We start from the raw sequence: 14,164 nt of genomic DNA on the forward strand, positions 1-14,164 counted from the left end.
AACTACCCAGAGCTGCTGCAGTGCCTGGACGCTCCTCTGCTGAGCGAGGCTGAGTGCGAAGCCTCCTACCCCGGGCAGATCACTGAGACCATGGTCTGCGCTGGCTTCCTGGAGGGAGGCAAGGATTCCTGCCAGGTGAGTCACTCCTTTGCATGCTGAGACCCCCATCCATTTCCAGGCCCCATCTCGAGTGGGACTGAATGCCCAAGGTTGTGGGACTGGGAGGAGAGGGCTCCATGCAGTGGCCCGCGGGCCGCATGGAGTCTCTTCAGGGAGAATGGAGAATAGGCCACCATGAGAAAGAAGTGGAGCCATACCACTCACAGAAACTGGGTCTTTTTCTTTTTTTTAAATTACTTTATTTAACTTTATTATTATTTTTTTAAAGAATTATTTTATCTAACTTTATTTACTTTATTTATTTTGATTTGAGCAGACAGAGACAGAGTGAGAGAGACAGAGTGAGAAAGAGAGGGAAACTGAGAGAGCAAGTCACCAGGTCTGGGACTCGAACTGCGGTCGGTCATGTGGGAGTCCAGTGCTCCTAACCCCCATGTCACCTGCTGGCCCCATTATCATTATTTGTTTTAATTTGACCAGAGAGAAAGAAAGACAGAGAGAGAGAGAGAGAAACTGAGAGAGCAAACCACCAAGTCTGAGACTCGAACCACAGTTAGCCACGTGGGGATCCAGCATCTTTAACCACCATGCCAACTGCTGGCCCAGAAACAGGATCTTTTAAGGACAAAGCACATTTTTACCCCCTTGTCTCTTCTTTACGCAACTTGTCTCTGCTCCTTCCTCCCCAGGGTGACTCTGGTGGCCCCGTGGTCTGCAATGGAGAGCTCCAGGGTATTGTCTCCTGGGGCTACGGCTGTGCTCAGAAGGGCAGGCCTGGCGTCTACACCAAGGTCTGCCAGTTTGTGGACTGGATCCAGGAGACCATCGCTGCCAACTGAGGTCCCCATTCTCTCTGTACTTCCTATGCCAATAAAGTGACTGCACGTACTGCCTGTGTCTGCCTCCTCCCTTCACCCATACTCTGGGGCACAGCCTCCAGTCTGAGGTCAGCCATGGCCCTCTCCTTAGAGATGACCAGAGTCTCCCAGTCCCCAAAATATGTTCCATGGGATACTCAATGAAGAGGTACAATGGAAGAACTAGTAAGCAGAGGGGCAAGAGGCACTGTTTGTACAGAAAAGTATGTTTCAGAAAGGCTGTGTTGAAGCTTCTGAGTCTCTGTGCTTCTGTGGACCTCGAATGCGCTAACACGTGCGTGTGCAGGCAGAGCATGCAAGACCTGGCCTCTTGTACCAAAAGCAAACACACTGAGGGAAACCCCAGAACTGACTGCCTGGGCCCTCTGCAGTCCCCTCTCACACACCCTACAGCAAATTTTAAAATATAATGAACAAATAAATTTTAAAATATCTAAGCTCTTTACATGGAGGTGCAAGGTTCTCTGCTCTTGTCACTCTGCCCTACCCTCTTCTTCCCTGCTAACCTCCATTGCTCAGAAATCCTGGTGGCTCTTACAGCAAATGTCTCTGGCTTCTGAACACTACGGCTCTCTCTGCCTTAATGTTCTTCCAAAACTTCCTTCACTCTCTTCAGAAATGTCATTCTTTCTCCTCCCTTCCTGAGCTGGCCCCCTGGGAGTCCTGCTGCTTCCCATCAGTGTTCTGTCACAGCACCTCACAGTAACCAGCCACAGTGGAAGTGTCAACTGTGAGCTCCTTGAGGGAAGGAACCTTGTCTCCCATATTCTTAGTGGTTATGCAGAATAAGCACCCAGTGATGGAACCAATAAGATGAGAAGAAATGGAAGGACAAGTGCTAAGAAAAGGCTTCAGAAAAATTATTTTCAAGGTGAAACCAGGACTCAACCAGGAGGTCATGAGAAATGAAAGTTCTGGGTCTCACCCCAGACTCGCTGCAGCAGAAATTCTAGAAGGGACTCAGCACACCATCGTTTGTCAAACCTTCCAAGCGATTCCAATGCAAAACTAATGCTGAGAACCAAGGTGGTAGAGACAGCCCTAGGCCAGCATCCCTATGACGGCAATGATAATGAACACTTTCACTAACTGTATTCAGGCGCCATGATAAATCATGTGTGTCATCTTATTCTCACAACAATCGCGTAGTTTTATTCTCCCTATTTTACAGAGAAGACTGGAGCTTAAATAAAATTGGTCTCTTACTCAAGGCCTCACAGACATCGTAGAGGACCTGGTGGGAATGTAGGCAGGTGGGCTTCGCTGAGGTTGCAGGGCCCTTAGGAGGGTATTACAACACCTACGGGAGCCCCAGAACTTAAATTAAGGAGTCGTGGTGAGGTGATGGTTCCACCTCTGCCTTTTCACCACTGGGCAACTTATTTCAGCTGAGAACTTTGTGAGGAAAGTTTTAGATTGAAATGAGTCTATTAATGTGCTTGAAAGATTTAAAGAATTACACATATATAAAAAGTTAACTGTGTTTGCCTCCCCACCTCCCACCCCCACCTTCCAACACACATCTGGAGGAAGGTTGCTTGGAAATTAACTCAGTTTCTTGGTCCTGTCTTCACTGCACCCTGCCTAGTCTTCTCACCCGCTCAGGTGGCCAAGCTCAGATTGCATTTACTTAGGTCTAAAAAATAAGGAAAGGCTGCCCCCTGGTGTCCAGATGGTAAATGACCCCCCAGCCTGCCACCTGCTTGATGGGTCTGCATTCCTTTCATGGAAAAAATGCAGCAAGTGCACCTGGCCATACGGTCCAGCGTGGCAGAATAGTCCTGAGGGCCAGGTTCCCTCGGGATAAAGAAACTATGAGCTGACACAGAGTGCTGTTATCCTTTCTAAGGGCATTTGCGATGAGTTAGATAATCAAAAGGAAATTTTTACAGACAACACATTGACGGGCAAAAATCGTAAGACAGCAAAGCATAAAGAATAGATCCGAACAAATCACTCTGTTGATGACAGCATGCCTCGGTGAGGAACAGTAGCAAGAAAGAGGCCTTGCCACCTTGCGGTTGATGAAAGCCATCCACGGCCTCCTATGCAGCGTACAGCAGAGAATGTGAAATCTGTCACTGTTAATGAGGCCAGTAAATACATGGTTTCTCTCTTCTTCCCCCCTGAATTCTAAGTGATGGGCCATTGCCCCCAGCTGGTGGCACCACTAGACAGCACTCTGTGACTCTCCTCATCAAGGTGAGGCTGCGGGGCTCAGAAATGAGCCCAAACAGAAACACCCGGGGGACTGTTTTAGTTGGTTGTTTATTTTTTATGTAAACTAATAAGCCGAATTCTAGAGAATTTCATTTCAAAAGCTACTCAGAAATCTGCATTTTCTACAAACTCCTTAAGTAACTGCTGCTCCTTGAGCAAATACTGGACAATAAACCAGCTCCTTTACATAGATTGTTCTTCTTGGGAAGAAATAATGATTGTGAATTTAACACCTTTTTTTGTAGGTAGAAGGTTTTCAAATAATAATGCAGAGTGCCACCGAATGAAGCACCACCAAAGCCAGATTAAGTTTAAAGGGAGCCTAATAAAGATGAGCTGGCCCGCGACTACAGCCTGAGGCTCGGGGGCCAAGAGTCAGAGCTGTAGAGCCAGCCAAAGTTTGGGGTAGCTCCTTATATGGGTCGGTTGCCAGGTGTGCAGAATTCCCATGCAAAAGTAGTTACAGAAGCTGAATCAAGCAGGTTAATTATTTCTGAGGGGAGTGGGATTTCCATGTAAGCAGTTCCATTACTAAATAAAAGGGTTTCGGGCTAGTTAGCAAAGACAGCAGCAGGTACAGGATATCGTCCCAGATACGGCTTTCTGTATGGCTAGCATGATCTAAAATAGCTCATGGGAAGAGCAAGCAGGTTTACAGAAGCAGACAGCCATGTTAGGATAAGAGAACAAAATGGACGAACAGTTGCTCATGTGTAAGATCTAATATTGCTTCCTTGAGAAAATAATTGGACCATAAACCAGCTGTTTATATAGATTGTTCTTGGGAAGAAATAATGATTGTAGATGAAACACTTTTTTTGTAGGTAGAAGGTTTTCAAATAGTACCAAAAGAAATCATGTATCTTTTTTTATAGTTTGTTAATGTCCGTTTAATTTTAAATAGATGATAGTTACATGGTCCCAAGATGGGAATAGTACAGTACAGTAGACACTGAGAAATGTAACTTTTACTTACACTCTGTTTCTGTCTACTCCAGCCATTCTTGATAGGTAATCATCTCTGCAAGTTTTGGGTGTAACCTTCTGCCATTTTTTTTAGGTTTTTGCCATATGGCCCATGCATTCACCCCGAAGAAAGGGAGCGAGACAGAGAGAGAGACAATGAGAAATCGTCCCTCAGGGAGGATGGCCACGCTGCAATCTCATGTCTTCTATTATCTTCTTGAGATTTTGAGAATACACACATACATGCCTGGTGTGAGTTTCAAGCCACCAGGTGACTATTGAGAGTCCAGGCCTTAACCACAATGCCACCTACTGGACCTTCTACTGTTTCTTTATGTAGAATCAAGCAAAAAAAAAAAATTCATATTTCCTTCCTTTGGTAGTAGATAGAACGTAGCACACAGCTATGCTTTTCTCCAGCCCACCTTCTCAGTTAATAATGTACCTTAGAGACCTTTCCATAGAATAGAAAACACTTCTTCATACCACATCATATCCATTGTATGAACATGTTACAGTTTATATATATCCAGCCCCTTACTGATGTACACTAAAATTTTTACCAACTTTTTGCTATTCTAAATGATATAAATATTTTTACATTTTTTTTACTTGTATGCAAGAGTATTTGCAGAATAAATTACCATATGTGGGATTTTTGGGTGAAAAAGTAAGTGCATTTGGGAGAGGGTTTTTTTGGGGTTTTTTTTGATTTTTTTGTTTTGTTTGTTTGTTTGTTTGTTTGTTTTGCTATAGGGCACATGCGCTTGCCAGACAGAGAGAGATAGAGAGATAGAAAGCGAGAAATCACCCCCAGAGGAGATGGCCAGGCCACAATCCCTACTCCTCCATTCTCCTCTTGGGATCTTGGGCATGCACGCACATGCACCCGGTGTGAGTTTTAAGCCACCGGGTCCGGGATGCGAACCGTGGTCGACTACGTGGGAGTCCAGTGACATAGCCATTACGCTAACTGCTGGTCCCGAAAAAGTAAGTGCATTTGTAATCCATATAAATATTTTCAAATTGCCTCTCATAAGGGTTATAGCACTTTACACTTCTATCAATAATCAACATGTAATAGTGACAATTTCACCAAAAACTTACCATTAGAACAATCTTCTGTAATTCAACATTTTCCAGTCAAATTGATGAAAAGCAGTATTTCAATGTAGTTTTAGTTTGCATTTATCATTTTAACTTTTTTCCCATAACACTCGTGTTGTTAAACATTTGAAGTTTTTTCCTCCGAACTATCTATTACTTGCTCGTTTTTTATGGGTTCTGGATTATCTTTGCATTGATTTCTAAGAAGTTACCACATATTAATTAGCCTTTGTGATAAAAGTTGCAAATATTTTTTCCAGATTATCACTTATATTTTAATTTGGGTTATATTTGTTCATACAAGTGACTTTTCACTATGTAGTTCCCCCCCCCCCAGATCATAAGTTATGGTTGGAAAATCAATAAAAGGATGCACCATCTGGTGCAATAATGTCTAAGTCACTCAACAGCAGGCTAAATTTTAAGGGCTTTCTTGTGCAAGGAAAATAAAATAGCTACTTACAATGAAATTTGTTTCTACTCTTCAGGAAAGAGAGGGAGGAGAATATGGCCGTGGTTAGGGTGTAGGGTGTTAGGGTGTTTTACAATGCATGTGAATGTTTCTGAGACAATCTCTATCAATCCAACCTCCAGCTCCATTACCTGCCATTCCTTAGATCAGCAAGCGGAGAGCTGAAGACACCTGTGGCCTTCCCTCACTCCACATCCATTCCTGGAAATATGCCAAGTTCTCAGTCATCATTGTTTCTAGACCTAGAGAAGCCCTCACCCTCTGGAGTTCATGTCAATTCTCCTGAAAACTCCAGACCCCAGTTGACCACCTAGAGGTTCAGAGTTGGCTAAAGGGACAGAGCCTGGGTACTGAGGAGCTCATTCCTGAATGAAAACTGTGCCCTCTGAGTGACGCACACCTGGGGTAGGACCAGGGTAGATGAGGGTAAAGAGGGGTGTTCTTGACACGTGGTTCCCCACTGTGACGACAGCTTGAAGAAGGGCAGACACTGGGGAAGCCAGCCTCTGTGGCAGATGGTCTCATGAAGACAGAACTCTGGGTAGCTAAGGGTATGGGGGTGAGGAGGGTGCCCCTGGCCTGGTGCATACACCACAATACCTTGCACAATGAGAATGATGTCACCTACCCTGTCCTTCACTCCTCTCAGAGGAGCAGCTGCTCTGGTGGCTTCTTCCAGGGGCGGGCTTGTGGGAGGGGCCGTTTTTGTACAACGTTGTAACATTGTGGGGACAGGGGGGGCACGGTGATTCAACTCTATGGGAAACCTTTACAAAAACCTTTCTGCTGTCCTGACACTCGTAATCCCGCCCCTTCCCCACCTGGATCACAGGCCCAAGTGTGATTTGATTCAGAATGCTTGTACCTTACCCACAACTACAGGTCAGGCCAAGGTTCTAGACAAGGTCAGGCACTAGGTAGACCTGGGGATTCCCAGGCAGGGAGAATCAGGTATGAGAAGATTTCCTGAGGGACCCAGGGAGATGCCTCTATTGCATTCCCCACAGAACCAGACAAGTAGGAGGGAAGGTGCATTGGAGATGATCAGTGCCCCGCAGGGTGTGAGAATACAGATATCCCGGCCCTCAATGGATGCAGTCCCAGGTCTGGACCATGCAGCCTCACCCCCTCAGGGAGGGAACATTTGTACAGGGCAACCTTCAAGAAAGGACTTAGGAGCTCTGAATGGACTTTGCTATATGCTCTGTGGTTCTAAGAGTCAAAAATCAAGCTGGACTTGTATGCAATATATATAAAGCATATTAGGGGATTTCTCTTATCCCAGGGTCTTTCAGACACTAGCAGGGCCTCCTCCCTTCTCTCCTCTCTCCACGCTTGCATTTGTTTTCTTCCCTGCCCCATGCCACTGTGTGAACACTGAAGTCTTCTTTGGAGAAGGCACCAGGCTCACAGTTATAGGTAAGATATTTTTCAGGTACATGTCCGGGTCCTTTATAGAGGACGAGGGGTCAAAATTGTCCATTTTAGAGCGGCCCTGTTCTGATGTGCTATGACTATCACTTTGGCTCAGGGACCCGGCTAACGGTTATAGGTAAGTCTGGGTGCCCTTCGCTGGGGCACAATGAGGGAGGACTCTGTCCTGGAAACAGCCAAGAGAAGAGAGGACCCAGCTCCACAATCTGGGATGAGGGATGAGGGAGGTGTCATCCATGCCTGGGATCCAGTTTAGGGGAGTCTCCATGTGTGAACGAATCTACCCAGGCAGCCTAGAGATTTTCAGCAGAGTGAGAGCTGAGCCTGGGGCGACAGGGCAGGGAAGGGGAAGGAGCTGGTACTCTCTCTCCAAGTCAGAGAGACAGAGCAAGGGAGAGAAAGTCCAGAGGGTGATTAAGAGCTGTGACACCTGTCCGTCTTCACTGACAGAGGCCCGGAGGAGCCTCATAGCTCCCCTTGCTCGGGATTTAAAGGAAGCCATGCTACGTCCCCTCTTCCCACCAGTCCGGGTCCTGGGAGAGCTCTGGAAGGGCGCCCAGTGTTTGAAACAGAGCAGAGGCTGTGCAAGGGAGGAGATCCGTAAGCCCCATCCTCTCCCTGCATCCCAGCTGTGCTCAGCAGATAATGGGAGGTTTTGAAGTGGACCCTGGAGGCTGTGTTCTGGAAACACCCTCTATTTTGGGGAAGGAAGCCGACTCACTGTTGTAGGTAAGTCAGGGCTGGAACTTGTAAGAAAGGGCCAGAATCCAGACGGAGCATCTATCTTGGGCACTTGAGTTAAAGCACGTTTTTGTCAGGAAGATGTGAATTCGTGTCCTGATGCTGAAAAGGAGGGGCAGCCTCCCTCTTCACTATTTCCTAGAGCGGCTGTGCCAAGCCTGAGTTCCCCTCCTGGAAGGCAAGTAAACTCATCTCGGGGGCGGGAAGGGGGGGCTGAAGGAAGTCAGGTTGTCCATTTCCCATCTCCCTGCAGGGTGCCCATTGTGGCCATGATAGGTGGGAGCCCTCACAACTGTCACAGTTCTACCATTTTTCTCTGTTAAGTAAAAAAGGAAATGAACACAGGACAGGGGATGTGGGGCATCCACCAGGGTCTAAGGGGCCCTCTGTCCACAGCATTTCAGGTTGTGCCGTTGTCCACCTCTCTGCTCCTACAATGAAAATTCTATGAAGGAGGGGGGAGCAGGTGGGCGAGGAGAGGAAGGAATGACAGGCGGTGGGTAGCAGTTTTCCTGCCAGGCTTTAATGTTGTGCGGGTAATGAGAAACTGTTTTTCGGCAGCGGAACAAAGCTCTCTGTCTTGGGTAAGTGAAAGGCTTCTTTGGGACAGCTTATTGTAAGGTTGGAGTTCCAGGAATACTCCAGCAGGGACCAAGAACACAGCCAAGAAGAGGCTCAGAGTGTGAGTGTGGGATGAGCTATGGTTTCTGGAAGGACAGGCCTGCACCAGGTGGGCTGGGGTTTGCCACACTCCTATCTTACTGTGCAAAACCAGGCACAGCATTTTGGAGCGGGGACTCGGCTCTCTGTCCTTGGTAAGCTGCTAGACCGGGGGTAAGGGCTGAGCAAACTCACCCTGTGGGAGTTCCATAGAGCTGGGTCTGCCATTGCCTTGGGTGCAACTTGGTGCAACTCTCTGTTTTTCTTCTCTAAGTCTTCATTTGTAATCTGCCTCCTCGCTCCTTTCACGGTCCATTTTCCTTCACATATGCATGGATTTGCCCCTGCTGAGCCTCTTCCTTCTGTCTCTCTTGCCTCATGGCATGCTTAGGCCTTTTTCCTGATAGGATTCCTTTAGTCCTGGCATGGATCCCGGCAGAAAAAGGTGGCCATGAAGTCCACTCCCGGGGAGTAAGATCAGCCCTCTGGCCGGCAACCTTTGGGAGGGTTGTACCTAAGCCAGCTGCGGCTGTGCTCCTTTAATTCACCCCTGCACTTTGAGATTGCACCAGGCTCACAGTAACAGGTATGGGGGTCCATTCTTCACTGGGGGATGCCTGGGTGTAAAGATAGAGGTCAGTCACCCCTCCCCACTGGGACCCTATTCCTCCCCCCCTTCCTGGGGCTTCTCCAGTGCATTCTGCTGTGTTTGCTGTGGCCTCACTCCAGTAGAGCTGGCTCCTTGCTGTGTCTTCAGGGCTTTGTGTTTTCTCCATCCTTTTTTCATTGTTTTCTGAGATTCCTCTCAAATCTACTGTCTTAGTGGGTATGTTGTTTTACTTTCCCTTTTAAAGCTCTATCTTCTCCATTTTCCCTTCACATTCTCACTCTAATTCTGCATAATTGACTATTTTGGTGAATATTTCTGTCTTCTGTGTTAAAATCCTTGCCAACAACTACCTCCAGACAGTGTTCTGCTCTAGTCTTCATCTTCTTTCTGTCTCTGCTAGTCTCTGAAGACCCACATTTGTTTTTTCCTGGGGTGTTGGGGACCAGGTTGGTGATGCCAGTTGGTTTGAGGGTGGCTCCCAAGGCCAAAGGGCAGAAGACCATGGCATGGTACTGTGGGAGCTGCAGGGAGGCTCTGGGGTGCACTGTGGTTGGTGGGTGTCAGAGGAAAGGTTGAACAAACTGTCAAAGGTGGAAATGTATATGATCTTAGCCGCAGATAGGTGTAAAAAAGAGAAAACAGGCCAGAGACCCCATTTTCTCAAACCTCAGAATCTGTGCTGGGATAGTAGAGTAAAGAGCACATCTGAAAAATACCCTAACACATCTATCACCACCCTTGGGAGGAGGCAGACAGGTGAGTGGAGTGGGGTTGTAGTGGAATGGGATTTGGACGAGGGATATAAACAGGACTGAAAGAATGGGACATATTTCTTAGGGCAGCTCCATTGCCTACTAATTAAGAGCCCCAGATCCTGTAAGGCCAACAGTGGAGTTCAAATCCTAACAACAGTAGCTTGAAAAACATGCTGGGCATGTGTACATGAATGCCCCAAATCTTGGCAGGGTGAAGAATTGGAGAAGGAATTGCAGTATGACTGTGTCAAGGGGGTAGAAGTGCTTCTTTCTCCCTCCCTCTCTGGTCTCTGTATTTCTGTAGCATGTGTGCATGCCCTCTGGTAGAAAGAAAACTAAAGGCAGAGAGAGAGTTTCTCCCTCCCTCTCTGGTCTCTGTATTTCTATAGCGTGTGTGCATGCCCTCTGGTAGAAAGAAAGAAAAGTAAAGGCAGAGAGAGAAAAAAAAAAGAGAAAGAAAAAGAAAGAAGAAAGAAAGAGAGAAAGGAAGGAAGGAAGGAAGGAAGGAAGGAAGGAAGGAAGGAAGGAAGGAAGAAAGAAGGGAAGGAAGGAAAAGAGGAGAGAACAGAAAGAAGGCAGGAAGGATTTCCAATCTTAGATACAATGGGCTTGCCTCATTTCTACACCAAAGCTCACTCCAATGGTCAGAACAGAGCCAAATGGATGGTAGAGTGAATTCTGGCAAAGGGAGGCTATGTGAAGGGTGGATGTGGTTTCTTCTACTCCTCACATGTATTTACATGAGATCATTTCTTCCAGTAACCCCAGATCAGTCTCTGCTATCAAGTATGTGAAGGCTTAGGGTTTTGCCATGTGAACCCTCTTGCAGTAGCCTAAAAATCTTACCATTTGTTCATGCCTCACAGTCAAGCCATTACTACTTTTAAGAATGCAAAGCTTGGCTACGAACTAGGATTTCAAATTTTGCCATGGAGGTGTTCTTGACACGGAAAGGAAGAAAGGGATCAACCCACCAACAGTATCTTCCACAGGATTACTGCTATCCAGAACAAGCTTGCACATTCCCCTTGAGTCGCAGTGAAGGAGTGAATGTGGAACATCAGATAGAGTAGTCGCTAGAGGCAACCTGCCTCCTCAAAGCAGGTTACTTATGGACAAAATAATAGTCAACTGGATATAGTAATATAAAAACACCGTCAGAAATAATGGGAACAGTGTCTCTCCTAGGCAAAAGAGACTAATTCTGACATGTAGTATTAATCAACAAACACATACATTGCCCAAAGGAAAAAAAAAAGATAAAAATGATAGTTAGAAAAAAATCCATTTATCAATAGTTGCTATGATCATGCTGCTAATGAGAGTTTTCTGCCTTGAAATCTAGGCTCATGCAACTCCTCCATGACTGCTTCTAAGTCTAAAAGATGAGATAGTCATGAGCCGAGCTGAGCTTTGAACAAAGAAGAAAGGTAGACGGGTAGACTCTTTTGATAGATGATCAAACAAGTTCCAGAGTACGAGACATTGCAAAGAAATGCAAGAAAATTAGGACACAAGGCCAACTTACAGGGATGGGGAGATAATAGGCAGAGTGTGTCCAAAAGAATAACTCCAAAAAGAGTCACAAAGCTAAGGGAGAATAAGAGAGACTAAGACAGAGACCCCAACACAAATGGACCTACTGGGACATTCTTTAGCTTCATGGGGTTCCCTTCTGGGCTCTCTCTCTCTCCCCCTCTCTGTCTCTCTCTCTCTCTCACACACACACACACACACACACAGCCCCGATGAGGCCCAGGCAGCCTTCAGAGCAGCCCAGGGCCCAATGTCTCTTCATTTTCCAGAGGACCTGAGCAAGGTGACCCCACCCACGGTCACCGTGTTTGAGCCATCCGAAGCAGAGATCAACCGCACCAGCAAGGCCACACTGGTGTGCCTGGCCACGGGCTTCTACCCCGACCACGTGGAGCTGAGCTGGTGGGTGAACAGGAAGGAGGTGCACAGTGGGGTCAGCACGGACCCTCAGCCCTACAGCGAGAAGCCCGACAACTCCAGCTACTTCCTGAGCAGCCGCCTGAGGGTCTCGGCTGCCTTCTGGCACAACCCCCGCAACCACTTCCGCTGCCAGGTCCAGTTCTTTGGGCTCACAAAGGAAGACAACTGGACCCTGACCAGGCCCAAACCCATCACCCAGAACATCAGTGCTTCGGCCTGGGGCAGAGCAGGTGAGTGGGGTCTGGGCGGGGCACAGAGATTGAAGCTGACCAGCCACCAGAGGGAAACGGGAAGATCCAGGTAGTTCCAAGATGAGACTAGATCCAGAAGAGGCCAGAGTAGATGGGAGGAAAGAGCGAGGTTCATGATGTCAGCAAGGCCCGGGGGGCACCTCTTATCCATGGTGCAGACACGGCGGATGAACAGGGCACCTCAGCTCATTCCTCCCCCAGGTCCTCAGCCCCTCACATCTGCCCAGAGAGACCCCCCTCACGGCCAGTCTGACAGTTCAGCATCTGAGCATGAGTGGGCTCTGATACGCTCACTGTCCTGGTTTTCTGAGTCATAATGACGTGTCCAGGCACCGGGCAGCACCAGGGCCATCAGAGGAGGCTGACATTGCACCGTCTGCTGTGCACGTGTCTGTGGCCTGTGATCTAGGGCTGTAAAGTCTGTGATGAGAGGCTCGGGGTCCTCAAGTAGTGACATGGTTTTATCCATCTTTCTTCTCCCTTTTTCTTTCAGACTGTGGCCTCACCTCAGGTAAGTGAGTTTCTCCTTTATCTCTTCATCTTCCCGTCTGTACTATGGAACCAAGTTATGGAGACTTCCTGGACCCTGGAGGTGGGGGGCGCCATAGCAACCTGTTCACAGGTGCTGCTATCTCTTCTTGCCAACAGCATCCTACCAGCAAGGGGTCCTGTCTGCCACCATCCTGTATGAGATCCTGCTGGGAAAGGCCACCCTGTATGCTGTGCTGGTCAGCACCCTTGTGCTGATGGCCATGGTAAGGAGGAAGCAGGCTGGGGAGGGCAGGCTGGAGGTGACACAAGACACCTAACAACTCAGAGCCAGGAGTTTAGAGACCTGCCCAGGACTAGAGGTGGGCAGTAGGGAAGGAAGGGTTTTATTCATATGCCTCAAAAGATAGCTTGCACCTCTGTGGGGTCACAGCAATAGCTGAAACTCAAGGGGTATTTTGGTAATCTGTGCTATTTTGTCCATGGGCACCCCTATTTCCTCTCTATCACTACGACCTCTGGCTCCAGGTAACCCTGAAAACTATCTCTTCTTCAGGTCAAGAGGAAGGATTCCTGAAGTCAGCTCGAGATGGATCCAGGAGCGTCTGACCCATAGTGGGATTAACATGGACTCTCGTTTTGCTAATGCTTCTATGCTATTCTCATCTCTCTACTCATCCCCAAATCTACCCCATGTGCACACATACCTGCATAATCAGACCCCAATCTTCCTAAGCTAAGAGGATCCTGGCACATTTATGTCACTGAACCAATAAAAATGTCTTGGTTTGCTTGACTTTTGCTTGTGAGTGTCTAAATATCTCTTCTTCCCATCTCTGAAATCCCTTGACTTTCCTCAACCAGTTGGAATAGAAACAGGTGTTCAAGGTAAGTGCAGGCCCCTCAGGTTAGAGGAGTGAGGGACCCACCCTGTGATGGACAGGAGAGGCTAATTTAACTTAAAAGGCACTGACGGGGGCCAGCAGGTGACATGGTGGTTAAGGCACTGGACTCCCACATGGTCGACTTTGGTTTGAGTCTTGGTGGCTTGCTTTCTCACTCCCCCTACCTCTGTGTGTTTCTTTCTGGTAAATTTAAATAATATTAATTAATTAATTTTTAAAAGGCAGTGGTGGGACCTGAAGAGGTTACTTCCAAATCAATCTAGAAAGAGACATGAATTGATAATTTTCTTTCCTGCCCAGGACAAATGTGATCTGAAGAGCAGCTCTCTTGCACAGGTGTATCAACCTGCCAACTGATTGTATCTCGTGTCTAGCAAAATTTAGTTCATATAGGAAAGATGTTCAAACTTTCATGAAAAGACATTTATTATGAAAAAAAAAACTATACGTGTATTTCGAAATTTAAGACACTAAAACAAACTCAGGCTTCAATTCCATTTTTCCATAAACTTTTTTATAATACGCATTTTCCATGAATGTTTGAAGACCCCTCGTAAATGACCCACCAGCCTTTCGACTGTCTTACCAAGCAGACTGCTC

The 14,164-nt window shown here is 47.1% G+C and overlaps 1 protein-coding gene and 1 gene segment (V, D, J or C); both read left to right on the forward strand.

The window, feature by feature from the left end:
* The window catches only part of PRSS2 (serine protease 2), a 4,419-nt gene extending 3,410 nt beyond the window's left edge, over positions 1 to 1,009 (forward strand). Inside the window, exons 4-5 of the mRNA XM_006145076.3 lie at positions 1 to 135; positions 810 to 1,009. Coding sequence (XP_006145138.2) covers positions 1 to 135; positions 810 to 959 — 285 coding nt within the window. The 3' untranslated portion in view covers positions 960 to 1,009. The remainder of the gene's footprint in view (positions 136 to 809) is intronic.
* Positions 1,010 to 9,223: 8,214 nt separating this feature from the next.
* Positions 9,224 to 13,455, forward strand: LOC102499121 (T-cell receptor beta-1 chain C region-like). The segment is given in 5 exon segments: positions 9,224 to 9,964; positions 11,769 to 12,149; positions 12,664 to 12,681; positions 12,819 to 12,925; positions 13,216 to 13,455. Coding segments are annotated over 5 exon segments (777 nt in total).
* The last annotated feature ends 709 nt before the right edge of the window (positions 13,456 to 14,164 follow it).

This window comes from Tupaia chinensis, unplaced genomic scaffold (assembly GCF_000334495.1).
Source record: "Tupaia chinensis unplaced genomic scaffold, TupChi_1.0 Scaffold000140_1, whole genome shotgun sequence".
NCBI lineage: Eukaryota > Metazoa > Chordata > Mammalia > Scandentia > Tupaiidae > Tupaia > Tupaia belangeri.